Source organism: Talpa europaea (genome assembly GCF_964194135.1).
Source record: "Talpa europaea genome assembly, chromosome: 12".
NCBI classification, from domain to species: domain Eukaryota; kingdom Metazoa; phylum Chordata; class Mammalia; order Eulipotyphla; family Talpidae; genus Talpa; species Talpa europaea.
Genome location: NC_140079.1, coordinates 13,192,763 through 13,218,807, shown reverse-complemented (window position 1 = coordinate 13,218,807; position 26,045 = coordinate 13,192,763). Strand labels below are relative to the sequence as shown.

General features: G+C 39.5%; 1 protein-coding gene across 1 annotated transcript; it reads left to right on the top strand.

The window, feature by feature from the left end:
• Nucleotides 1-1,356: 1,356 nt before the first annotated feature.
• Nucleotides 1,357-5,657, top strand: BTG4 (BTG anti-proliferation factor 4; the record flags this gene model as incomplete). Its single annotated transcript, XM_084249816.1, has 4 exons — nucleotides 1,357-1,529; nucleotides 2,302-2,439; nucleotides 3,001-3,199; nucleotides 5,478-5,657. The coding sequence occupies 4 exons, from the start codon at nucleotides 1,357-1,359 to the stop codon at nucleotides 5,655-5,657; spliced, it is 690 nt and encodes a 229-aa protein (XP_084105942.1).
• Between the last annotated feature and the right edge of the window lie 20,388 nt (nucleotides 5,658-26,045).

Sequence of the window (26,045 nt, the reverse complement as noted above, 5' to 3'; positions counted from 1 at the left end):
AAGAATTCCCTTGGGGGAATTTTTTAAATACTGATGCCCAGTTCTCATCTTAGAAGTATTGATTCAGTAGATGTGAGATAAGGCCCAGGAATTTGCATATTTAAGAGGAAGCATGGTCATTGACCCACATTTTGGAGTGATACTAGATAAACTCTGAGATAGTATCCACTTTTTTTTTATAAATAAACATTTTAGTAAAATGTCTGTGTGGTCAAAGAAAATTGTTTTAAATTGTATAAAAGGCCTGAGACAAAATTCTTTACTGTGTTGACAGTTAAAATTCAAGACAATTACTGGAATGTAGGATATTAGGATATGGAAAAAACTTGATTCTTGATCTGTGTCATAAAAGTCAAGACTAATAGCAAAATAGAAGATACAAATCCAGTTTGAGACTCTTTAAACACTTTATTTTTTTTTAAAGATTTCTTTATTCTTACAAGAGCTGGGGTACAGCCAGAGGTGTGGGGGATGAGAGGATTCACCAGAGACAGAGTGGGGAGCAGAGCAGGCAGATCTACTGAAATACACTGGCTGAGAGGCAAGACAGGAGAGGTCTGCTGTGCCATGTGGGTTGCTCCCTGGCTGGGGATCGAACTCGTGCTGCAGTGGCTGAGGACAGCTTCATGGGCTGCGTCCCAATCCCCTGCGCCAGGGAGGCCCCTCTTTAAACACATTAAATAAGAACCCACTCTCTATAGCAGCACGCAATCTGATGGGGCCCTGGAAAAAGCTGTCTGATTATGTTAAAGGACATCATCTGTGTAAGGTTAAACACCTATCAGGCTTTGGGGCCCAGACTGTTATATAAAGGTCAGCCTCATGCTAACAGAGCAGGTGTGGGTGAGAGCGTCTTCTAAGTCTACCTCTTTTTATTGGCTCTAAGAACTTTTGCTGGCAAGTATAATACATGTTTGATAAATCTTAACCTTTGCTTCAAGGGTGTAACCTGACAGCCACATTTTAGAACTGCTGTATCCAAAAATGTTCCTGCTCTCAGTTACTATGTTTTTAAAAGTGTAGTTTGGTGTAATTTAATATTCTATATTTCAGAGCATTATAATAAAATTGTATAGTGACATTTTCTTTGTTTTGTAAGTATCCTGAAGTTCTAAAAAGTTGTTTTTTTCTTGGAAGAATTGGTGTTCTTTGCTGTTAATTGATAATATTGATGTAATTCAGTTTGCTAAGGACTAGCAAATAACTTCTGTTCTAACTTTAAGGTATATACAAATTTTCAAATGGCAAATTGCAGATTCATAACTTGTTTCAGCTTAATTTTTGTTTCAGTTTAATTTCATTCTCCCTTTTAATGGTTGCACACCTAATAGTTTTTTTGTTTGTTTGTTTAGAATCATGAGAGATGAAATTGCAACAACAGTTTTCTTTGTTACAAGATTGGTGAAAAAACATGATAAATTGAGTAAACAACAAATAGAAGATTTTGCAGAAAAGCTGACTACAATCTTGTTTGAAACATATAGAAGTCACTGGCACTCAGATTGCCCTTCTAAAGGTCAAGCTTTCAGGTGAGAACTAGTCTGTGCTGTGGCAAAGCGCAGTAATAAGCAGGCGATAGCTATCTGTAATGATATTGTTGGGAGTCTATGGGCTCAAATTTGTTTGTTTGAATGTGGGCTTGAAAGAAAAAGATACGGTAGGTAAGCATGTTAGTTGAAAACCATAGAGCAACCCGCTTTGTGTGAAGTGGATGTAGGGTAAGGAAAAAAAATGTCAGGCTTTTCTGCCCTCCTGCCATTAGGATAGATGATAGATCCTTGAGGTCCTGAATGCATGCCTGATGGCGGGCACCTGGAGTAGGGTGTGGGCCTAGGTAGATGGAATTCACCTGGGCTAGGACTGTGCTTTTAAGGGCAGCTCCTCGGGGACGCCAGTAGAAGCCGAGAGAAGGCTGGAGAGCCCAGAGTGAAGACTTGCTGGGTGCTGGGAGGCCTGCCAGCCTACCAGCTCCCCAGCACCCCTGCCTGCCGTGTACCTGGTAATCCCAGTAAAAAAGCCTGCAAAAACCACTGAGGGCTCCAGGACTCCTCCTTAACCCGGTCTGCTGGATCAGAAAACTTGCACTATGTCCATTCCTGCCTCTACAGTGGATTAAACCACTTTTAACTTGCTTTCACTGTGAAAGATACTGCAGTAACACTGGAGGGTGGGGAAAGAATGGGGCAGTTAAGGGGGTCAGAAATATGGGAGTCCATGTGTTGGAGACATGAGCCTACATCAGGATTTTCCTGAAAAGCACCTGTCACCCTGTATTTGTTCCCTTTTCCTTGCTTTTTTAAGGTGTATCAGGATAAACAATAACCAGAGTAAAGATCCCATTCTAGAAAGGGCTTGTGCTGAAAGTAATGTGGATTTTTCCCACCTGGGACTTCCTAAGGAGATGACTATTTGGGTAGATCCCTTTGAAGTGTGCTGTCGGTGAGTAATTTATTTCATTGGAATGATGAGTTTGTGTGCACTGTGACCTCTTTGTGAAAGATTACGCTCCAAAGCCTTGGGTTAGTAGTGAGGGCACTGGTTGGTTAAGATTTTAGATGCAAACTTTATTAACAACATAGACGTCCATTAGGAGTAGATGAGTGGGCTGAACAAAGATTTTACATAGTATTTGAAATTTGATTTTGATCACTGGATCTAGTTGCCAAACATAGCTTGTAATGTCTAAGTACTATAGGCAGTATCAAGGAGGAAGAGAAGCTATGACCAAGTAGCAATTCAGTTTAATTGAATCAAGAGAAATAGCCTTACCTTTTTTTTTTTTTTTGAGAGCAATTAGCCAAGGTAACTGTCAGAATGTCCTTCTGATTATGGCAGCATAGCACTGAAGGTCATAAAGTCTCTTAATTTTCTTTGCAGTCAAGCCATTTCAGTTCCTTAAAGTAACTTTAAAGTTAGTGAGTTGTTTCCAGAAAAGATTAGAGATAAAGTTTGTGAGAAGTTGGATCCCTAATGAATACTTGATTTCTCTTTTCTCTTTAGGTATGGTGAGAAAAACCACCCATTCACAATTGCTTCTTTTAAAGGGAGATGGGAGGAATGGAAACTATGCCAACAAATAAGTTATGCTGTTAGCAGAGCCACACTAGACTACTCCTCCAGCACTTCCTCTGATGAAGAAAGTTGTAACAAAGAACCTCAGATAATTCCTAAAGTCAGCAATCCAAAGAGTGTGTATCAGGTAAGGTATTGCCCGGTTTTCTCCATACCTTCCCCCTCATTCTAAACAAAAAAATATGCTCACTGCAAAATCAAAGAAACAAGTGGAAGACAAGGACAGAGTAACAAAACCACAAAGGTAAAAGTTTTGCTAGAATATTAATATTGTGATTTTTTTTTGTTTGTTTGTTTTAGCATGTATTCCTCTCCTTGACTGAGTGCTCAGGAACCATAGCATTTTTTGTAGATCTATTTCTCCATATGGTTCCTTTCACCAAAGTTCTATCAGAGTTAATAAAATCCATGGGCTTTTTTGTCAATAGAAAATAACTTACCACTTGTTGAGAATTTAGAATATTAAGAAATGGTCAAAGGTTTGCAAAATCACACTATATAGTGACTTCTGTATGTTTCAAAGAAGATTGTAGTCAGCTTTTCTGCAAAGTCTTTTATTTGTTGTTTACTCAGTTTATCATGTTTTCCCACCAGTCTTGTAACAAAGAAAGCTGTTGTTGCAATTTCATCTCTCATGGTGGTGGAGCCCACTGTCCACTATGTCTACCTGTATGTCAGAGATGGGTTTCAAGAAACAGTACTTACTCTTACTAGGCACAGTGGTACCAACAGTTTCTAGTAAGTTGATTTCAACCAACTAAACTGATTTCACTATTCACTAATTCACCCACTACTGGTGGCCACCCATAGTTTGAGAAACACGGATCTAGAGAGTATCTCTGACACTTGGTAGGTATATACTTGTATGTATGTTTTCTTAAATCAGTCACTTATGTGAAGGCAGTTTACATATTTAATATTTTCATTTATTTTCCCAATTAATCTATTGGCATGTATTGAGATTGTTTCCCTATTGTGATATAAAACTTAAACGTCTACAGAGATGCATGAACTTGAAATTATTTCTGGAGGTTTTTTTTTAAATATTTTAAAAGGACAGATTTATTAGGAAAAGTAGAAGAAAAAGAGTTGCCCACATATACTGGCAGGAGTGCTGCTATTTCTGGAGATATGATTGTTAGATGGGGTCTTTGGGTGTGGACATTTACTGCTTCTTGATAGAAGGTCTAAGTACCTTCTAGAAATTGTGTTTATATGTCATCTAAGCAGTTATATAAAAGTTTTCCACTGTTTTCCCCAAAGTTGGGAATTTTCATTTAAAAATATTTTGATAACAATACTACTACAGGGCCTCCCCGGTGGCGCAGTGGTTGAGCGCTGGGTTGCGAGGCTGCCGGCGGCCTCTGCGGCGCCGGTTCGATCCCCCGCTGCTCCCCAGCCACCGGAGGAGGGTCCCACATGGCACACAGACCTCTCCTGCCGCCCGCTGCTCCCCTCAGCAGTGTACTTCGGTCCTTCTGCCTGCTCTGCTCCCTGCTCTAGCTCTGGTGAATTCTCTCACCCTCCCGCGTTTCTGACTGTACCCAGTGCATGTATAAACAAAAAACAAACAAACAAATAAATAAATAAAATAAAAACATGCCTCTATTTAAAAAAAAAAACAATACTACTACAGATATGGTAAACATTAAAAATAAATGTCCTTGTGCCCAGGTTTAGGTATTAAACTCTTACAAATTTTCATATATTTTAATCAATTGCGGTCCTACTATTATATTACTATAGGTTCTTCAAGGGGCAGGAATATTTATCATATTAGTAGCAGATATTTTTACCTTAGCTTATTTAGTTTTCTAGACATTGTGTTGTTTGTAAGTGCACGTGTGCATGTGCTTATATGTATATGCCCTTATATGTAGCTCTCTATATAAAACTTTAAATAGTGAAATATTTGCCCTCCTATTGTTATGCTTTACAAAAAACCTTCCATCTGGGGATCAAATCTTTGTAAGTTTTATTCTAGAGTAATACTCTTTCAAAATGTGACCTGGAAAACATTTGTTCTCAGTCATCTGGGATGCCTAAAGTGGACATTTCTAGTCTTCAGCCTAAGAGATGCTGTGATTAGACAAGACAGTGATGGGTTTGGCCAGTGAGATAGGATGAGGCAGGGGAGAATCCAAAAATATATACACAAATTTGGATAAATGTGTTTTCAAATATTTTAATTGGATTAAAGAATTTTGTTTAAAAATGTGACTTATTTTATGACCCCTAAATGCTAACCAATTTCCCAAAGATGATGATGTATTTTAATTTGTATCCATTTGTACTTCCTATGCTTTTGAAGCTTAGGCTTAACTTCTAAGTTGTTGTTTTGAATTTGGTCATCAAAGTTAGCTTTAGTTCAAACAGGATATTGATACTCCCTTTTTCCTCCCCAGGTTGAAAATTTGAGACAGCCCTTTCAATCTTGGTTCCAGATCCCCCGCAAAAAGAATATGGTGGATGGCCATGTGGGCCTTCTAGGAAATGCTTATCATGTGTTGCATAAGAACCCCAGGGGCCCTAGGCCTGCATTCCACAGGGTGGACAGGTACCATTGGGTCAACACAAACCAATAATGCAGTGGCTGGACTCATAGTGGAGTAGAGCTCAAAGGAGCTGTTTTCTCTAAAAAGAATGAGTCCAATATTTCGAGGTCCATGACAAAGCAGAAAAAAATAACCACATAGGGATCAGGGTTTATGATCTTCCCACACAGAACATGATGCTTTTAGCTGAACTTCTCATTCTTTTTTAATTTTATATGAAATTTTATGTACCATTAATGAATGTACCCAATACAGTAATAGCGTGAAGATACTGAGCTGTGATAAGACTTAATGATTTATGAAAAGTAAGAGTTTAAATAAACATACTGTGCTTTTAATCCCTTTCTAGTTCGATTTGTTGCAAGAAAGTTTTTAGAAGTTCGTGTTTCTTAGCCATTAAAAAAACAGGCCCTGCCTTTTGGGAAGAGTGATCCTCACAGTATTTTGGTTTTAACTTTATGACCTGCCATCTCTGTTCTATTTCACAAGATCAGTAAGAACTTGTTAAAAAATTACTCTTAAAGGTAAATTTCCTTGTGTCTTCAAATTTTGGTTTCTTTGTAAATCTTGGTAGACTTAATAATTATGACATTTTATAAATGACTCATGCTCATTATAAGGAATTCAAGCTAAGCAGAAAAAAAGGGATAAAAAAGGGAAAAAGACATTATCACCAAAAAAGGCCATTATTACCGTTAAGTGGTAACCATCTTCTCAGTCATCCTCTGCTCTCACACAGATGTAAGGTTGATATACAGACAATTTAATAAGAGAAAACCATACTGCAGAAGCTACTTATTAAGTATTTGGATTTAATTTTAGTCACTGTTAGCAAAACAAAGAAACCTAAAGAGAAATACGCAACTGTGTCATTTTCTATCATAATGTCTTTTATTTCCTGAAATATTTCTCTAGGTTAAAACAAAATAAAGCAAGACTAGGAGATTGAAACTGTCTTGAAACCTTCCCCTCCACCCCCCCACCCACACACAATTTTGTGCAGTATTGATTATTTCTATGCAGGCTGCAGATATTAGCAGTCTTATTTTTTTTCCTTGTGCCTTATTTATAATCTCATTTTTAATGTCGAGGTTTAACATTAAATTCTGTCTTGAAACAATTATTCCTGTAGTTGTTTTGTCTTAGTTCTGCATCTATTTTATTTTAAAAGATTTATTACGCATACAAGAAGGGTATAGGCCAGAGGTGTGGGGGATGAGGGAGTTCACCAGAGACAGAGTAGGGAACAGAACAGACAGATTGACTGAAGTACACTGCTGAGGGGAGAGGCGGGCGAGTCAGGAGAGGTCTGCTGTATCATGTGGGTAGCTCCCTGGTTGACCGGGGATCGAACTCGTGTTGCAGTGGCTGTAGACAGCTTCATGGGTTGCGTCTTAACCCCTTGTGCCACCAGGGAGGCCCAGTTCTGCATTTAAACTAATTTAATGCTCATCAATAATTTTGTCTGTAGGTGAAATCTATTTGATTTGTATTTGGTTAGTTGAGTATCATTGTTAAGTAGCTTCTTTACAAATGGATCTGGGTTGGGGGTGTGTGTGCATGTGTTTTTTTTTTTTTTTTTTTTGGTGCCTGAGACCATCTCTGTCTTTGTATACTTGAAGGATAACTTGGCTGAGTATTAAAATTTTAGGTCATGCTGTCTTTCCCTTACAGCTTCATGGATCTCACATTAGTGTAATGCTTTTGGCATTATATGTTACTGCACAGAAGCCTGATGCCACTTTGGTTTCCCCAACTTCCTGCCACTCTCATGTACATTTCCTTTTTTTTTAAGTCACTTCCTTTAGCCTGCCAGTGTGAAAAATTCTTTCACTATACTTGCTGTCTATGTCACACTCATTTTGCATTAGTTTTTCCTGAAACAGTGTTCTCCTTTCTGATCTACAGATTTGATTTCACTAAACAATCTTCCACAATATTCTTTTTTTTTTTTTAAAGATTATTTATACAAGCACTGGGTACAGTCAGAAGTGGGGGAGGGTGAGAGAATTCACCAGAGTGGGGAGCAGAGCAGGCAGAAGGACCGAAGTACACTGCTGAGGGGAGCAGCGGGCTGCAGGAGAGGTCTGCGCGCCATGTGGGACCCTCCTCCCGTGGCCGGGGAGCAGCCGGGGATCGAACCAGCGCTGCAGAGGCTGCGGGCAGCCCCACAACCCAGTGCTCAACCGCTGCGCCACCAGGGAGGCCCCACAATATTATCTTTGAATACTTTGTTTTTCTTTTTTCATTTTAGGGTATCAGCTGGTTCATTTTGTCTGTCAGAACTGTATCTGACTCTTTAATAGGTCTCATTTTTTTGAAACTGTGATTATCTTAAGACTTCTTTGTGTTAGCTTGATTCTCATTCCTGTCCAGTCCTTCATAATTTTATCTTATTGGTTTCATAATGATGTTATTTTTGGATTTCAATTGCTAACTTTCCCTGTAGATGTTATTCACATGTAAAGTTTGCTGGACTGAAAAATGAAATTTATTTGCTCATACTTTAAGAATTTTTGCTTCTATACTCATGAAGGATATTGTTCTGTAGTTTTGCTATGGTTTTAGTGTAAAGGTAATATAAATCTGTATATAATATATACATACATATACTGTGAATACTTCATAAATTTGGAAATCATCTATCCGCTTCCATTTTCTGGAAAAGATTTGTACAATTGATGTTAATTTTTTTAAATTTATTTATGCATACAAGAGCTGGGGTACAGGCCAGAGATGCGGGGGCTGAGAGAATTCACCAGAGACAGAACTGGGAACAGAATAGGCAGATTGACCTAAGTATACTGCTGAGGGGAGCAGCCAGCTGCACCATGTGGGTTGTTCCCTGGCCGGCAGGGGGTGGGTGATGCAGAGACTGTGGATTGCTTCATAGTGCAGTGCTTAACCCCTTGCACCACCAGGGAGGCCCCTTAATTTTGTTTTTAATGTCTGGTAATATTACATAGTGAAGACTTCTGGGTTTGGAGATTTCTTCTTTTAAAATTATGAATTCAATTTTCTTAATTATAGCATCATAATCTATCTTATATTGGGTAAATTGTGATAGTTTTTTTTTTGAGGAATTGGTTCTTGGAACTATATGCATTAAATTTATGCATGTAAGTTGTGTATAATGTTTCATTAGTAACCTTTTGATGTATGCAGAATCCATAGGGATAGTACCCTGTTCATTCCTGATGTTGGTAACTTGTGTTTTTCTCTTTTTCATTGTCCTTGTTACTAGAAGTTTGTGAATTTTATTAACCTTTCCAAAGAAAACAGCTTTTCTTTCCTACTTCTCAGTTTTGCTGATCTCTGCTGTTTATTTTTGTGCTGCAGTTTGCTTTGAGTTTATTTTTTTCTTTTTCCAGATTCTTGAGGTCAGAAATCAGACTATCAGTTTGAAACTTTTCTTTTTTTCAAATGTATGTACTACATGCTATAAATTTTGTATTTAGCATTGTTCCAGCTGAGTTACATGAACTGGATTTGTCAACTTTTCATTATCACTCTGTTCAATGTACCTTTTAAATTTTCCTTGAGATGACTGATTCAATGCATGGATTGTTCAGCACTGTGTGATCTATTCCCTAGATGTGTTTGGAGATTTACTTGCTAAATAGCTGTATTTTTCTGCTATTGATTTCCAATTAGATTCTATTCAGTTGGGGAAATTGCTTTATCTTTTCAATTCTTTTAAATTTGTTGAGGTTTATTCTATGTCCCAGGGTATGGTATACCCCAATACATATTTATTGGGCACTTGAAAAGAATGTGTATGCTTCTGTGATTTAGGGGTGAGTTCTGTAAATGTTCATTAGTACTATTGATCCATAGCGTTGAGTTATTGTATATCCTGGCTGATTTTCTGTTTGTATTATAAATCATTGAGGGGGGGTGTTGAAATCTCCAATTACAATTGTTATTTGTCTATTTCTTTTTTTAGTTCTATCAGTGTTTTACATATGGTGGAGTTCTGTTTTGTATAAATACATTTAGCACTGGTAAGTTGTCTTGGCAGAGTGACTTTTTATTAAATCATTATATAATGTCCCTCTTTTTCTCTGGTACTTGACTTTGCCCTGATATAACTATCTGGTACTGATAGAGATTTTTAAGTCTGACTTTTAAATTTTTTGTTCTGTTTTTCATTTCTTTCCCTTGACTTCCTGTCACTTGCACTTTAAGAATTTCATTTTGACCTGGGGTCTTGTTAAAACCTTTTAGCTGATTTCTATTCATGCATTAGCAATGTTTGGGAGTGGAGGGTGGCAATAAGGAAGCTGCTTTGGGGCATGAAAACCTATGTGTCCTAGTTGGCCTCTATTGAAGGGGTCCTTCATACCTGCTGAGCAAGTCTGGGAGTTCTAGCTCCCCACTTGGTTTCCACTAACACTTTGGTGAGGGTGGCTTTGTTACCAACCTGCAATAGTAAAGGTCCTCACTGGCCACCTGACCTCGTTTCATACTGCTCCAGCAGAGGTGGTGGTGAGAGCTCATCACTGTTGTATATGCATGACCGTCCAGATTCCCCCTTGTGGTCTTTACTAACAACAGGGACTGGAGAAGGGTTTATTATGGCCCTGAGGTGACGGGAAGGTATAAAATTCCATTTCTCTGTTTGGTCTCCATTAACAGCACCCAAGAAGGAGGTTGGGGTGCCTTGTTAGAACCTGGCAAGGGTACAAGTCTAGATCCTACCCTCAGCTTTTGCTGTATGGGTGGGGCCATTTTTTCTGTGATGTTTGGAGTGAAGAAAGCAGTTATGGTCTAATGTTTTCTGTTTCGGTAGGTTGCCCCTTTCTTAGTCCTTTGGCTAAAGAGAACAGGCTTTGGGGAGACTTTGGTTTGTGTATAAGTGTTGGGGACTTCTTCACTTCCAAACCTGGGACATGAGGTAAAAAGAAAATAGGAGGAGTAGGGAAAACTAAGCCTACTTCATCTTCCTGAAAGTGGAAATTAGTGTGCCACTTTTGAAATAAGTTCTTAATGAAGTAAGATCTTTTTGGGGAAGAGCCCTCTTTGTTAGTAGCTGGTAAAATATGGCTTTTATATTGAAGTTTTATCCTTTTTCTTGTCAGTGGGCTGATCATATGTGTATATGTACATGTACACAAGCTAATTCCTCAAAGGTAACTAGCATCTCAACATTTAACATGAAACTTGCTATAATTTGAACATCAATAAGTACACATAATGCAGTGGGAAGGAGAACATATCCTCACCTTGTAATCTGTGGTGTGTCCATTAAAAAGCATGTGCTTACTAAAAGCCTGTAGCTCTTAGTGTATTAATGGAGTCAGATGGAAGGCCCAAGAAATCAGCCAGGAAGTTAATAGGATCATGTTTTGTTAGGTGCCTCACTGAGCCAAGAATGAGTATAGAAGAAAGATCTTTAACTTCTGCATGACTTTTTCTGTGCCACCCCTCTGAGAGGCCCTGGACTCTTGGCTTTATCTTAAACAATCTGAGTTTCTGGCTTAATTAATCTTCACTTTGCTTTCTGGGAAATACATTTTATAATTTATGTGAACAGCTAAAGTTCTTGAGGACATATACTCAATATTTGTCATGTCAAACTAGGATTTACCTTCTCAAAGCACTGGAGAACTCTTTAATTTAATGAAATTATTATTCATTGGTTTGGGGAGGGGTGTGCTTTAAGAATTCCCAATTCATGGAAGAGCCAGGGGAACAGTTGCCTCATAGTTCATTTTTATGGGAACTACCCTTTTATTGGTGTCTGTGCTAAGAAGGCAGCAGGAGATTTTAAGTGAGATAGCAACTAATAAAACAGTTTAAAGGCTGACACATTTGGTCTTTACTTTGCCTGAAGGCTAATTTGCTAATCTAATGATTTAAATTGAGTGACTGCTTAAGATGACTAAGTGATAAACCTTTAGTAGCAAAGAAATGAGAACTCAATGCCAGTGTAAAATGGGAGAACTGCAGGCATTAGATGTGGTGAGTTGATTCTGGGACGATCTTATTTATGGCTTGATTTTAAAACTCTTTTTTTTTTTTTTATTTTTTTTTTTTATTTTATTTTTTTTATAAATTTTATTGTTATATTCCCCATACAATTGCAGCCCCCCATTCTGACCCCAATCCCTCCCCTCCCGCCCCCGCCCCCCTAAAAGTGTCTCTGGTTCATAGTTTTTTGTTGATTTTGATTTTCACTTTCTTATAGTTATTCATTTTCCTGGTCCCTTATTTAAGTTTTCTAGATTCCTGCTATGAGTGAGACCATCCGGTATTTTTCTTTTTCTTTTTGGCTTATTTCGCTGAGCATGATCCCTTCCAGCGCCATCCATGTTGCAGCAAATTGCATGTGTTTATCTTTTTTGAATGCTGAGTAATATTCCATGGTATATATGTACCACATCTTCTTGATCCAGTCATCTATTTTTGGGCATTTGGGTTGTTTCCAAAGCTTAGCTATTGTAAACAGTGCTGCTATAAACATAGGGGTGCAGGTGTTCTTTGGAATTGATGTTTCTGTGTCCTTTGGGTAAATACCTAGGAGTGGAATTGCTGGGTCATATGGAAGCTCTATGTTTAGTAGGTCCAGAAATCTCCACACAGCTTTCCACAGTGGTTGGACCAGTTTGCACTCCCACCAACAGTGCAGAAGAGTTCCTTTTTCTCCACACCCTCGCCAACATTTGTTGTTGCTAGTTTTTTTAATATGTGCCATTCTCACTGGTGTAAGATGGTATCTCATGGTAGTTTTGATTTGCATTTCCCTGATGACAAGTGATGTTGAACATTTTTTCATATGCCTGTTGGCCATTTGCATTTCCTCTTCAGAGAAGTTTCTTTTAAGCTCTTCTGCCCATTTTTTGACTGGATTATTTTCTTTGTTGTTGTTGAGACTCATCAGCTCTTTGCAGATTTTTGTGATCAGTCCTTTATCATTAGTGTTGGGTGCAAAAATGTTCTCCCAGTTGGTGGGGTTTCTCTTTGTTTTTGTTATTGTCTCTTTTGCTGTGCAAAAGCTCTTTAATTTGATATAGTCCCAGCTGTTTATCTTTGCCTTCACTATCACTGCTTTGGGTGATGTGTCTGTAAAGATGTCTTTGATGTGCAAATCATGTAGTGTTTCGCCTATATTTCCTTCTATATATTTTATGGTTTCAGGTCTTATGTCTAGTTCTTTAATCCATTTTGAGTTGATTTTTGTGTATGGTGTGAGGTGGTGGTCAAGCTTCATTCTTTTGCATGTAGCGACCCAGTTTTCCCAGCACCATTTATTGAACAAACTTTCTTTGCTCCAATGCATAGTCTTTGCTCCTTTGTCAAAGATTAGTTGACCATAAACCTGTGGGTTTATTTCTGGATTTTCTATTCGATTCCATTGGTCTGTATGTCTGTTCTTGTTCCAATACCATGCGGTTTTGATGATTATGGCTTTGTAGTATAGTTTGAAGTCTGGGAGTCTGATGCCTCCATTCCCTTCTTTTTTTTTCAGGAGAGCTTTGGCTATTCGGGGTTTTTTGTGATTCCATATGAATTTCATCAATAATTGTTCTATTTCTTTGAAGAATGACATTGAAATTTTGATTGGAATAGCATTGAATCTGTATATTGCTTTTGGAAGGATGGCCATTTTAATAATGTTTATTCTTCCAATCCATGAGCAGGGGATGTCTCTCCATTTCTTTGTGTCTTCTTCTATTTCTTTTAACAGTGTTTTATAGTTTTCTTTGTATAGGTCCTTTACCTCTTTTGTTAGATTTATTCCCAAATATTTGATTTTTTTTGTTTCAATAACAAAAGGGATGGTCTTTTTGATTTCTTCTTCTTCAGATTTATTGTTTGTGTATAGGAAGGCTACTGACTTTTGCGTGTTGATTTTGTATCCTGCCACTTTACTGAACTGATTGATGAGTTGAATTAGCTTTTCTGTGGAGTTTTTGGGGTTCTCTATGTATAATATCATATCGTCTGCAAATAGTGATAGTTTGACTTCTTCTTTTCCTATTTGGATTCCTTGGATGTCTTTCTCTTGTCTTATTGCCCTGGCTAGGACTTCCAGTATTATATTGAAAAGCAATGGTGAGAGTGGACATCCTTGTCTTGTTCCAGATCTTAATGGAATTGCTTTCAGCTTTTCACCATTGAGAATGATACTGGCTGTTGGCTTGTCATAGATGGCCTTTATGATGTTGAGGTATGTTCCTTGTATCCCAAGAATTTCAAGGGCTTTTATCATGAATGGGTGTTGCACTTTGTCGAAAGCTTTCTCAGCATCTATTGATATTATCATATGGTTTTTATATTTCTTTTTGTTGATGTGTTGGATAACGTTGATTGATTTTCGGATGTTAAACCATCCTTGTGCCCCTGGAATGAATCCAACTTGGTCGTGGTGAATTATCTTATGGATACATTGTTGGATTCTGATAGCTAAAATTTTATTCAGGATTTTTGCATCAGTGTTCATTAGGGAGATTGGCCTGTAGTTTTCCTTTTTTGTGTTGTCCTTGTTCGGTTTTGGTATTAGTGTAATGTTGGCTTCATAGAACGTGTTTGGTATTGTCCCTTCCTTCTCAATTTTTTGGAAGAGTTTGTGAAGGATAGGCACTAATTCGTCTCTGAATGTTTGGTAGAATTCATTTGTAAATCCATCAGGTCCTGGGCTTTTGTTTTTGGGGAGGTTTTTGATTACCATTTCAATTTCGCTAATTGTAATTGGTCTGTTTAGGTGTTCTATTTCTTCTTTATCTAGCTTTGGGTGATTGTAGAGTTGTAGGAATATGTTCATCTCCTCTAGATTGTTAAACTTGTTTCCATATAACTGTTCATAGTAGTTACTGATTATTCTTTTGATTTCTGCTGTGTCCGTTGTGATTTCTCCTCTTTCATTGATGATCCTGTTTATTTGTGCTTTCTCCCTTTTTTCCTTTGTGAGCCTGGCTAGGGGTTTGTCTATTTTATTGATTTTTTCAAAGAACCAGCTCTTGGTTTCATTGATCTTTTGGATTGTTTTTTTAGTTTCAATTTCATTTATTTCTGCTTTGGTTTTTATTATTTCTTTTCTTCTGGTTTTGGGGTTTTTTTGTTGTTCTTTTTCTAGATCTTTGAGCTTCGAGATTAGGTTGTTTCTTTGCGTTCTTTCTTGTTTCTTGATGTGAGCTTCTATTGCTATATATTTTCCTCTTATTACTGCTTTTGCTGCATCCCATACATTTAGGATATTGGTGTCCTCCTTGTCGTTCAATTCAAAAAATTTTTTAATTTCTTCTTTGATCTCCTCCTTAGTCCAATGGTCTTCCAGTAGTGTGGTTTTTAATCTCCATGAGGTAGGAAAGTTCCTTGCCTTCTTTTTATGGTTTATTTCTAGTTTGATGCCTTCATGGTCAGAAAAGATGGTTGATATGATTTCAATCTTGGTGTATCTGTTGATGTTTGTCTTGTGCCCCAGTATGTGATCGATCCTGGAGAATGATCCGTGTGCGCTTGAGAAAAATGTGTACTCCGTTTTTTTGGGGTTTAGTGTTCTGTAGATGTCTGTTAAGCCCAATTGCTCTAGGTCTTTATTTAGAGCTTTGGTTTCTTTACTTATTTTTTGTCTTGTTGATCTATCCATTGTTGATAGTGGTGTGTTGAAGTCTCCCACTACGTATGTGTTTTCTCTGATGTCTGTTTTCAGAGAGGACAACAGTTGTCTGATATATTTTGGTGCTCCTTCGTTTGGTGAGTATATGTTAATGAGTGTTATTTCTTCTTGAAGTATTGTCCCCTTGATCATAATGTAGTGACCATTGGGGTCTCTTTTTATCTTTTTGAGTTTGAAATCTGTTTTATCTGATATAAGTATAGCTGTTCCTGCTTTCTTTTTTGGTCCATTTGCTTGTAGGATTGTTTTCCATCCTTTAACTTTGAGCCTATTTTTATCTTTTGTAGCTAAATGTGTTTCCTGGAGACAGCAAAAGGTTGGGTTTTGTTTCTTAATCCAGGCTGCAACTCTGTGTCTTTTTATTGAAGAGTTTAGTCCATTTACATTTAGAGTTAATATTGATATGTTAACATCTGTATTTGCCATTGTGTTTGTCTTTCCTTTGATTTTATTTATTTATTCTTTTAATAACTTTTTTTTTTTTTGGCCTTCTTTCATTGTTATTCGTCGCTCTGAGGTTCTGGCTTTAGGACTCCTTGTAGTATTTTTTGGAGTGGGGGTTTAGTTGCAATGAAATTCTGGAGTTTCTGTTTGTCTGGGAAGGTCCATATTCTTTCTTCAAAGAGGAAGGAGAGCTTTGCGGGATAGAGTATTCTTGGTTGGCATCTGTTTTCTTGGAGTCTGTTGACTATGTCCCTCCACTCTCTCCTTGCCCGTAGTGTTTCTTCGGAGAAGTCTGATGTCAGCCTGATTGGTTTTCCTTTGAATGTTATCTGTTTCTTCCCTCTTGCCAGCTTCATTATTTTTTCCTTGTCCTGGATTCTTGGGAGCTTTACTATTATGTGTCTTGCTGTATTTTTCCTTTCGTCGTGGAAGTTTGGTGTTCTTCTTGCTTCTTGTATATCAATTTTCAGCTCCTTCTTCACATTTGGGAAGTTCTCTTCAATTATCTCTTTGAATATTTTCTCTGTTCCTACATCTCTCTCCTCTCCTTCTGGTATTCCTATAACTCTTATATTTCCTTTCCTCATGGAGTCAGATAGTTCCCGAAGTCTTTCTTCGTTCTTTTTCCTTCGTACTTCTCTTTCCTTTTCTGTTTTGGTTCTTTTTATTTCTGTGTCTTCAAGATTACTTATTCGTTCTTCCATTTCATCTATTCTGCTTTCATTGCTTTTCCCAGAATTCTTTAGTTCTTCCATTAATTCTTTGATCTCCTGCATTTCTTTTACTTCCCTCTTTAGGGACTCAATTTCTTTCTTCTGACCATTGTTTTCCCTCTCTAGGGACTCAATTGCATTCTTCTGATCGTTGATTATTTTTCCCTTATCATTGTTTTCCTTTATGACTTCTGTCAGTTTTTTAATCACGGCAATTTTAAATTCTCTTTCTGGAAGGCTCAGAAATTCTTCCAAGTTATTGTCGTTGCAATCTGGGGGCTGGCTTTCTTTTTGTGGTGTGCTTTTTCTCTGGAGAGTTGCTAGGTTGTGTGTGGTTCTTCTCCTCCCTACTGTCTGTTTTCTAATTTGCCGTATGCGTTGGGACACTGTGTTGTTGGGACTTGCCGGCATCTTGGGTGGGCTTCTCTGTTCCCCTCTGGTTCTTCCAGGAGTCATCTGTCAGTTTCAAGCAGCCTTTACTGGAGAAAGGTCCCTGTTCTAAAATGCCGATGTGGGGACACACTCCCCTGTGCGCCTGGTCTGCCCCGGCGGTGGGTTCCTGCTCCCCTCTGGGCTTGGACTGCAGGCCAGAGGGGGTCTGGCGTGGGCGAACTTCCCCCGCTCACCTCTGGCTCCTGAGGAAGCCTTCTGCAGGTAGTTTTTACTGAAGAAATGTCCCTGTTCTAAAATGGTGATGTGGGACACACTCCCTGCGCTTCTGGTCTCAGGCACACTCTTCTGCGCGCCTGGTCTGCCCCGGCTGTGGGTGCTCGCTCTCCCTGTGGGCTCAGACTACTTGTTCAGAAGGGGCCCGGTGTGGGCTAACTCCCCAGCTGGCCACTAGCTCCTTCAGTAGCCTGTGCTGGGGTCAAGTCGCTAGGTGGCACCAGAGATCTCTCCTAGAGCCCTTGGGGAGCTGATTTTCCACCCCGTGGGACAGGGAGCAGAGCGGGGATGGTAGGGTACACCTCAACGGCTTTGGGGTGCTGTGTCTGCCTTGTGCCCCACCGTCGTGGGGAACCCACGCCCCTAATTTCGTGCCCCGGGTCTCAGTTCCAAAGCCCTCAGTTCCAGGACGCGGGCTGTAGCCCAGATCAGTGGCGCGGGAATGGCGCCTTTTGAATCCCGCTCCCCTGCCTGGGCGCCTTGTTCCTGCTCACTCAGGGAGGGCCTCCGCCCGGGTCTCAGTTCCAAAGCCCTCAGTTCCAGGACGCGGGCTGTAGCCCAGATCAGTGGCGCGGGAATGGCGCCTTTTGAGTCCTGCTCCCCTGCCTGGGCGCCTTGTTCCTGCTCACTCAGGGAAGGCCTCCGTCCGGGTCTCAGTTCCAAAGCCCTCAGTTCCAGGACGCGGGCTGTAGCCCAGATCAGTGGCGCGGGAATGGCGCCTTTTGAATCCCGCTCCCCTGCCTGGGCACCTTGTTCCTGCTCACTCAGGGAGGGCCTCCGCCGTCTCCCCGCAAGCCTAGGTCGCAGGCGCAGGGGCCTGGGCAGCTGAATCCGAGCGCCGGCCGGGGCTGTGTGCTGGTGCTGGTCTCCTCCTGGTGGGCGGGGCTCTTTTTAATGGCGCGTGGAGCTCACCTCCGCGGCGGATCCTGCAGGGTTCGCCTCAGCTCCCGTTCACGGGGTGTGGTGGCTGAAATAGTTCCTTTCCACTCACAGTCCCGCTTGCTGCATCCGTTTTTCTTGTTGGGCGTTTTGGTTTGTTGTTTCCCTCCTGTCTGCCGGTCGGAGAGTGCCGCCTCTGTGGGCGGGGGAGGGGAGCAGGGTTCTGCGCTTCCCTCCCTTCTCGTCCTCTTTTATGGCAACTTTCTTCTTTGGGCAGTTTGCTGGAGTCGTCCGTTTATCTTCCGTGTCCCAGTTCTCACTGGGACCTGCCGCTTTTCCTCCCTATTAACTTTTTTTAATGGGAGATCTTACTCGCAGCGTCTCCTCGCCGCCATGTTGCTCCGCCCCTCCGATTTTAAAACTCTTAATTAAAACTTAATTGTAAATCTTGTGATGGTTGTTTTTATTTTTGCTAAAGTAACTTACCATTAGTATTTTGCTTGGTTAGATTTAGAGTTAAATTCTCAGCCATGAGTGGATATCTCTTAATTATGACAAAAGACCTGCAGGGCTAAAAATGGTAAATGTGAGGTATACACTGAAGTTGTTATAATTAGTTAGCTTTCATTATCTGCCCACATAATGTTTGTTGTAAAATTTCCTTTACTAGCAGGTTTCCATTGCTTAAGTGATTCAATAGCAGTTGTTAATGTTGAAAAATCCCTTCTGCTACTCATCTTGGAGCACAATAAAGAGAATTACCTATCTGAGAAGCAACTTAGCTGCAGGCATTGTGTTTGAAATCAGAGTAGGCCTATGACTTGAGTTCGTATTAAAAGTTTGTTTATTTACATTGACTTCATGTCTTTGTTGTCTCTGTCCTGATCAACATTTAAATTCACCCCCAAACTTCAGCCAGATGACTGCTTATCTCTGAGGTGTTCCAGTTAGGGCCTCTTAAGAGAATTTTGTGTCTCCCACATGACTTATGTGTCATATAGTGTCATCTCAGATCACCAAAAATATAAATATACTTTATGTGACTCAGTGAAAGACAGTTTTATGTAAGTTAGCAGTTTGATAAATGATATACAAATTTTACATATCTAGTAAGAGGTTCAGTATCTTTAATGAATATTTTAATAAGACAGGTTAATATCTTTTAGTTACAGAGAAAATGTCAGCATGTTCTTTACATTCTGTGCCAAATAATAGTCCCCATTATACTATATATCCACCCAAAATTATAATATACCTTGATGTAATTTGTTTTTTTTAATTAAAAAAACTCTTAGCTTCATCAGATGTGTTGACATATTTCACACCTTTCATCATACAGGCTGAAATGAGGTCACCATTTTTCTTTCTAGATCTAAAGGCAAATCAGAAAAAGAAACATAAGTTTTTAATATAAAAAACTTATTTGCATGATGATGAAAGAATAGTTGCAGAATAAAGAATTCCTACAAGTCAACAAAAAAAAAATAGCTGGAAAATGGAAAACGGATAAGAGACTTGAAGAGGCCGTTCTCAAGAGAGGACGTTGAAATTGTGAACAGATATTCAAAAGATGCTCAGTTCCACTGGCCATCTAGAAATGCAATTTGAGCCACATACCCATGAGTATGGATAAAATAAGATGGAAAATATTAGGTGCTGCTGAAAATGCAGAGATACAGTGTCCTTTTCCACCTGGGTGAACTAGGCAAGTCTTAGTTTCAATTTCTGCTCTTTAGTGTTAACACTTTACCTGTCTGAAGGCAGAGGGATAAAACTCTGGTCTCTTGGGTCCTTTCTTACTTTGGGATCTAAGTCCCCCATCTTTTGGTATTGGGGAGCTCTTAAAGTGACTCATGTAACTTATTCATGCTACCATTAATTTCAGCTTCTTTGTTCTGACATGTTCAATTGTAAACATGGCCCCAAACACATTAAAGAGTGCTGAGTGCAAATTTGATGCTTTAGATAAGGGAATCTCACCGAATCTTCATCCCCAAGCTGATCTCTTGGGATTTGCTGCTCTGCAGCTAGGATGCTTTTCAGGAAATGTTCCATATTGGTGAAGAGGAGAAGATCTTTGTTTTTCTTAATATACTGTGGAAAATGTGGAGGACAGAGTTAATGCCATTTCTTTTAAACATCACTGGATCATCTTAGTCAGAATTCAGACCTGAGGGTATGAGCTACAATTCTGCTTTTAGAATAAAATGAAACCTCTTCTGAGATGGTGGTTGGCAGAGAACTAATATTCCAGCTCTCTATTGGGCAAGTTTTTTTTAAACTTGTAAGCTCCCATTTCATCACCTGTAAGTTAAGAATAAAATTATCCTCTGCCTTATAAGACCATGTAGGATGAATAAATAAAAACTGGAGTGTAAATCTCTTAGCAGAACATCTGGCATGTGGCAACTGTGCAATAAATATTTGCTTTTTATCTGCTTTATAGTTAGCTCTGGTAGATTGCAACATTTGCAGTATTTAACATAGTGTCCATGTAATTATTGATTTATTAACATAGTAAATACATGGACAAGCTACTTTGAACTAGGCACATAAGCTTCATTAGGAAACAAAGTGAACACCTCTGTCCTCATGGAACTTACATCCTGCAGGAGAAGAAAAATAGACAAGTGTAAGTAAATATGTAGTATGTTCAGACAAAGCCATAATCATCAAAACTGCATGGTATTGGAACAAGAACAGACATACAGACCAATGGAATCGAATAGAAAATCCAGAAATAAACCCACAGATTTATGGTCAACTAATCTTTGACAAAGGAGCAAAGACTATGCATTGGAGCAAAGAAAGTTTGTTCAATAAATGGTGCTGGGAAAACTGGGTCGCTACATGCAAAAGAATGAAGCTTGACCACTACCTCACACCATACACAAAAATCAACTCAAAATGGATTAAAGAACTTGACATAAGACCTGAAACCATAAAATATATAGAAGGAAATATAGGCGAAACACTACGTGATTTGCACATCAAAGACATCTTTACAGACACATCACCCAAAGCAGTGATAGTGAAGGCAAAGATAAACAGCTGGGACTACATCAAATTAAAGAGCTTCTGCACAGCAAAAGAGACAATAACAAAAACAAAGAGAAACCCCACCAACTGGGAGAACATTTTTTGCACCCAACACTAATGATAAAGGACTGATCACAAAAATCTGCAAAGAGCTGATGAGACTCAACAACAACAAAGAAAATTATCCAGTCAAAAAATGGGCAGAAGAGCTAAAAAGAAACTTCTCTGAAGAGGAAATGCATATGGCCAACAGGCATATGAAAAAATGTTCAACATCACTTGTCATCAGGGAAATGCAAATCAAAACTACCATGAGATACCATCTTACACCAGTGAGAATGGCACATATTAAAAAAACTAGCAACAACAAATGTTGGCGAGGGTGTGGAGAAAAAGGAACTCTTCTGCACTGTTGGTGGGAGTGCAAACTGGTCCAACCACTGTGGAGAGCTGTGTGGAGATTTCTGGACCTACTAAACATAGAGCTTCCATATGATCCAGCAATTCCACTCCTAGGTATTTACCCAAAGGACACAGAAACATCAATTCCAAAGAACACCTGCACCCCTATGTTTATAGCAGCACTGTTTACAATAGCTAAGCTTTGGAAACAACCCAAATGCCCAAAAATAGATGACTGGATCAAGAAGATGTGGTACATATACACCATGGAATATTACTCAGCATTCAAAAAAGATAAACACATGCAATTTGCAGCAACATGGATGGCGCTGGAAGGGATCATGCTCAGCGAAATAAGCCAGAAAGAAAAAGAAAAATACCGGATGGTCTCACTCATAGCAGGAATCTAGAAAACTTAAATAAGGGACCAGGAAAATGATTAACTATAAGAAAGTGAAAATCAAAATCAACAAAAAACTATGAACCAGAGACACTTTTAGTGGGTCGGGGGCGGGAGGGGAGGGATTGGGGTCAGAATGGGGGGGCTGCAATTGTATGGGGAATATAAAAATAAAATTTATTACTTATAAAAAAAATAAAAATAAATAAATATGTAGTATGTTCAGAAGTGATGCAGGAGAAAACAGAGTAAGGGAGAACTGATTACTGGGCAAAGAGCCTTGTACATTCAGACAGGTTGGTCACAGTAGTCTTCACTGAGAAGGGGACACTTGAACAAAGACATGAAGGAAGTAAGGGAGTCAGGAATGTTCTGCTTACACAAGGGTTTCTGAACCTCAAGATTACTCATATTTTGGGATAGATACTTTTTTTGGAGAAGGGGGTTGTCTTCTATATTGCAGGATGTTTAGCAGACTTTCTAGCCTCTACCCAGGAGTTGATTGACTATGGATCAGGATTGCCAAAAATGTCTTCAGACATTGCCAGATATTCTGCAGGGGACAACTTGCTCATGGTTGAACAACACTGCCTTAGAGGAAGTGTTATGGGGCAACCCCGATATAAAAATGGGTTGCCTGGCTGTGGGTCCTCACCCGCGCCCTTAAAAGGGACTTATTAATACTCCACTACAGGCACACACACAAAGGTTAATAAAAGGTTTATTTACAAGGGAAAGGGAATTAAGGAAATGTAAAGTCTTTAATGCTTCCTACCCGATCAGCCGACCTGGAAACCCAAAGGCACTCTCAGAGCTGGCCGAATGCTGCAAGCTGGTGGAGAGCCAAAATGGGGGATCCCCTCCAAAGCCCACATGTCTGGCTTTATACCAAACCTGGCTGCTTAACCCCACCCTCAGGTCCCAGCCACCTTCCCTTTGGTGGTGATGGGATTTGGAGTTCCCAGTGTCTTTGGCTTTGGCCTGGGGTGGGGGTGGAGTCCACAAAGCCTGTATGGAATTAGCTTTAGGACATCCTTTTCCCCCTAACAGAAGGAACATTGTAGGCAGAGAATCCTTAGAAGGGGACGGCATCAGGTGCATCTGAAGAACAGCATGGGAAATTGTGGTTGGAGTTGAGTGAATGGGGTGTGGTGGGGGAACAGGAAATGAAGGGGTGGAAGACAATGGGGCAAGGCTTATTTGGCTTTTATTGTGAGTGAAATCTGGAGGCACAGCAGGATTTTGGACAGACTGAATATTTTAAAAGCACTACTGACTTCTGTGTTGAGAATAGACTGAAGAGAGGCAAGGGTAGAGTCAGGGAGGCCAGTTAGTAAGTAGTAAGGTAAGAGGTGATTTTTATCCCAGGCTGGTGGCAGTGTTGGTAATGAGAAATGCCAGTGATGAGAAGTCAGATTCTGGGTACACTCTGAAAGAACAGCAGGATTTCTTGATGGATTGGTAGTGAGGTATATGTAAAAGAGACAGTGGTTTCCAGGAAGATTTTGGTTTGAAAAACTAGAGCAGTTGAGTTGGTGTCAGCTGAGGTAGGGAAGGTTTCAGGTTTGGCAGAAAGATAAGTTTTTGTTGAATTGAGATGCCTATTTAGACATTCAAGTGCAGGTGGTTGGTAAGCAGTTAAATATAAGAGCTAGAGGGTTGGCTTGGAACTGGATATAATCCCATATGATGCTGCTACATGAAGACAGACAACAGATCTTGCTCTTTGACTCACGGGAGCTAGAATGGACAGAATTCTGTGGTCTGGATGACCAACACCAACACCACCATCACTATCAACCACACAACAGAAATCTTTGACTCAGTAACTAATGGAGACGTGATTACAGAGAGATGTGTGTGGAACATTTTCTTAGTTGTCAGGAGATCTAGAATCTAGTCTCAGATCTACCACATGAATTGCTTCCTGATTTGGGGCAAATTGCTTAATCTCTCCTTATATACAAGTACAACTAAAAATATGTATGCTACCTATTTTGTAGGATTGCTGGGTGGATCAAGCAGATGTTCTCTGAAAAAATATATAACATGCACATATATGTTCTCAGAAATTTATAAAGATCTGAAGAAATGATGAAAATGATAATCTCTTGTTTGTAACTTAAGAGTGAAGTGAACTTTAATGGAAGTTGACCTTTTGAAGATCACAGGTTTTAAAGTTTATAGTTAAAAAGCTGAGATGATAATATTTTTCTAAAAAGTGCTTTAAATAACACATCAGGCTTGTATAGAAAGGAACACACTGGAAGTTTGAGTCAGATCACTACTGCTTGGTCATCTAAATCTAATCTCTGAATCATAGTTTTGCAGATGTTATTCTTCTTACTTATGATAACATGTTGGTGGGGCATGAAGTACCTGTGGAGTCTCAGTGACAATCCTTATGATTCAGTGCCAGATGGCCCCTGTTACTCCACAGAATTTAGGAGTTAAAAAAATATCATACATAGTTTGAGAAGTAGACAAGTGTAAGGCAGTGTGCCACCTAGAGAGGCCAGAACTACCTTAACAGGTCATACCCTGTGGCCAATTTTAATGAAGACCATACGTGATGCAAGTTAATGTTAGTTACCTCTTCTGATGACTCTGGTGCCAAGGAAGACTTGCGCTTGGTTTCAATGAGTTTGGAGAGAAGATCTTGTCCTCTTTCAGAGATGGGCTTCTCTTCTAGCAGAATAGCACTAATGCTTTGGTCCAGTTTACTGTCCCAGGAAATGGCTGACATTTGCAGTGTGATAGAGAATGCTTCACTGAAATAGGCCTTCAACCCCTGGTCAAGCAAAGGCCAGAGGAGGGGAGGGGACATAGATCAGTATAGCTCTTGGTAATTGCTATTAAAGATTTAGTAGTTGAAAACAATGGGGCTTGGGATTTAGCATCTTTGCTTGCCCTCACCATGGGCAATTCTGGTGAGATTTTATGTGATGACAAATACCCTCAGAAGCTGTGATCCTGTTATCATAGGAAGACTGCTTCTCTTCAGAGTTTTTACAGGGTGGCCCATGCATTTGTCAAATGTTGCCATGGGACATTCCATCAGGAAAATCTTCCTGACCAGGCAGTAGGAACCAAAGACCACTAATGAGAAGTAGATTTGAAATGTTGTGAAACTTAAAGCATTTATTATCCTGGAAAATGTGGTCTGAGTTGCAGAGAGATAGCTAGAGAGAGAGAAACTCAAAGCTCTGTGTATGTTATAAATACCTTGTAAAATGACCTCAGAAAGGCAGGACTGGAGTCCCGGTGGAGGTCCTTGGCAGTAATGTGGGCCAGGCAGTGGATCAAGAGCAAAACAAAGCTTCCTACAGATGCCAAACACTCTCTCCTAACAAAAAGTGTGTTTTCAGCACTCTGAGTGGAGAAGATACCAAACACAGAGATGTCAACCACAGGGAACATTCCTACTGTCTCTTTCTAGTTTTATATGGTCTAAAATAACTTTTGGAATCATCAAGTCAGAGACTCCTTGGACTTAATGGAAATTTACTGAAGGGAAGATTCAGATGACAAGGGGAAATTTGTTTTAGTTTAGCTCTCTGAATAAATCATTTACCCTCTAATTTTTTTTTTGCTGCCCCTATCTTTTACAAGCTACCAGAAATTCAGAACAAAATTACTCATACATCTCTGGTTTTTACAAATGCCTTCCAATCACTCTTTCCTTAAGCATTGGTTCTCAAACTTCAGTGTGATTAAGAATCACAAGAATCTTTGATGAAGGCCCATCTCAGAATTTCTAGGTCTTCAGTCTTTAGCTGAGGCCTACAAATTTCCAAGTTGCTAAGCACCCCAGGGGTTCATGCATGAGGCCCAAGGACCAGAATTTTAGCATCACTGCATAGAGGACTCTAGGTTTTCTTTGTCTTTCATATCTTCATTGTAGTCAAGCTCTCAAATCTGTCTTGCCTAATTGACTTGAAATGACTTCCCTTCGAATTCTCCTAAGAGGCAATAGGATAGCATAGAAAAGCCTTAGGTGAAACGGAATCAGATAGTCTGAGATCTATCCTTAGAATCAACTGTGGGTGATGGCAAAGACTCTAGTGGTTAAAAAATAAATTTGGTGTCAAATATATCTGGACTTGAATTTCAATTTCAATTGAATTGAATTTCAATTTTTGTAAACACTGTGATCCTGGGTAAGCTACTTAGCCTCACAAAAGGGTCCTGATTTCCTATAAATCATAAAATGGAGATAACAGGAGTACCCACCCCATAGGCTTGGGTTGCTG